The sequence below is a fragment of the Trichinella spiralis genome (genome assembly GCF_000181795.1).
Source record: "Trichinella spiralis strain ISS 195 chromosome Unknown Scfld9, whole genome shotgun sequence".
NCBI classification, from domain to species: domain Eukaryota; kingdom Metazoa; phylum Nematoda; class Enoplea; order Trichinellida; family Trichinellidae; genus Trichinella; species Trichinella spiralis.
In genome coordinates, this window is record NW_003526948.1 from 2,358,959 (window position 1) to 2,360,794 (window position 1,836).

The following is a 1,836-nucleotide window of genomic DNA, read 5'->3' on the forward strand; positions in this document are numbered from 1 at the left end:
CACCTACTAGGTATTTCCGAAAGGAACGTGCGGTTCTTGGTTGCCTATTTCTCTAGATATTGGGAAAGAACTGGGAAGCTGACATGTGTATTAGGATAGGCAATGTGCCAGATTTAAAGACCATTTATTCTACAACTACTTTGTAATTTCCTTTGGAACTTTGAACAACACTATCAATAATCAATGCAAATAGTTATCAATCCAAAAAAGAGTGAATTTTGAAAAATATTTTTCGCCTTCTTTCGAAAAAAAAGTTGATCTATAGCCCATGAAATTTACAATATTCGACTTTATGGTCATCAGTCGATCAGTAATGATTAGAGAAGTATAACAAATTTACTCCCGCCGTTCCTAGTTGCATAATTCTCGAGAAATCCTGAAAAAGTGGCTTGCATAAAGTGTAGAAAGCCATGCTGAAATGAACATCTGCTCAGCTATTGTGAGCATTGTTATGTTAATCCTTGCACTTCCAAATAAAGGAAGATCAACAGATTTATTACGTAAACTTTGTTGAATTTTTCAGCTAAAATAGACTTAAAATTTATTTCAAATAGTAAAATTTTAATCAAAATACTTAAAATTACATTAGCAACGCATATTTAAATCACAAAATATGAAATATCGATTTTGTGCTCAACATTTTTCCATATGTTTACGTTAAAACTATAGAAAATGTTTAGAAAAACGTAGTCGATTTGGACCCAGAAAAAGACTATAGACCTGAGTTTCGTAGCAAAATGTGCAGAATAGCGTGCTGCACTCAAGACTGTTATTTGTTTCACGAATTTTACAAAATAAGTCAACACGAAGAAAGAAACTGAAAAATGACGATCTTTTAACGAAAATGTTGTCGCATTTTTTGCCAATAAAACACTTTGAAATTATGAAAATTGAAAATGTTTGGATACCATCATGTACAGCATACTTTGCACTATCCAATAAAAGAAATTTCATAAAACTTGAACATACCTCCAGCTTTTTACACGTGTTTTTCTAAAGTGGGATGTGCCACATCCGAACAACCCACCAACGTATCTTTTATATTTACGATGTTCTGTAGACTGAACAAAAATTCCTGGAACCTTTCAGCTTTTATCAAAATACGTCGTATTGTTTCAAAAGAGATGTCACAAAGCTTCATATTATAAAAATGAAAATTGACAGAATGCAACGAAAAGAAAACCCCCTGGTGTGTGCTACAAACCAACAATCCATCAAAGGGTTAGCTATGCATTCCTTGCTAGGCAATGTGCTAACTTTAGAAGCCCATTGTTCCTCAACTACGGCACACACATCGCCCAAACTTTGCATATCATTATCATTTATCAATGTGAATTCCTAAAAAGCACAAAAAAGCTTATTTTGAATAAAAGTTTTTCACCGTTTTTCAAAAGAAAGCAAGTCTATAGCCCATGAAATTTTGCAATTTTCGAGAAAATCCATGAAATCCAAAAATGGACTTAATAAATATCAATGGATCAGAAACAATGAGAGGGGTACAACAATCGCATTCAGGCAGTACTGCGTTGTCCATTTCTCGAGATATTGCGAAAGTACTGGGAAGATAACCTATGTATTGAGACCTATGCAATATTCCAAATTTAGAGGCCATTTATTCCACATTTACTGTGCCGTTTACAATGAAACTTTCCCTAAGATTATCATTGATTACTGTAAATGTTTAACTAGCCAAAAACAGTGCATTTGGGGAAAAACGCTTTTCACCGATATGCACGGAAAAATACAGTATATAGCCCACGAAATTTTCTGAAACTTTCCAGGAAAATACGATTTTTCTCTTGAAGAATGCAATTCATCGATTGCGACATTACAAGG

General features: G+C 33.7%; 1 protein-coding gene across 1 annotated transcript; it reads right to left on the reverse strand.

Moving 5' to 3' along the window:
- Nucleotides 1-449: 449 nt before the first annotated feature.
- On the reverse strand, nucleotides 450-1,612 carry Tsp_05250 (hypothetical protein). The gene is made up of 5 exons (XM_003371539.1): nucleotides 1,487-1,612; nucleotides 1,258-1,338; nucleotides 984-1,135; nucleotides 721-817; nucleotides 450-533 (listed from the first exon to the last, which is right to left on the reverse strand). Exons 1-5 carry the CDS (start codon nucleotides 1,610-1,612, stop codon nucleotides 450-452), a joined length of 540 nt encoding a protein of 179 aa, XP_003371587.1.
- Between the last annotated feature and the right edge of the window lie 224 nt (nucleotides 1,613-1,836).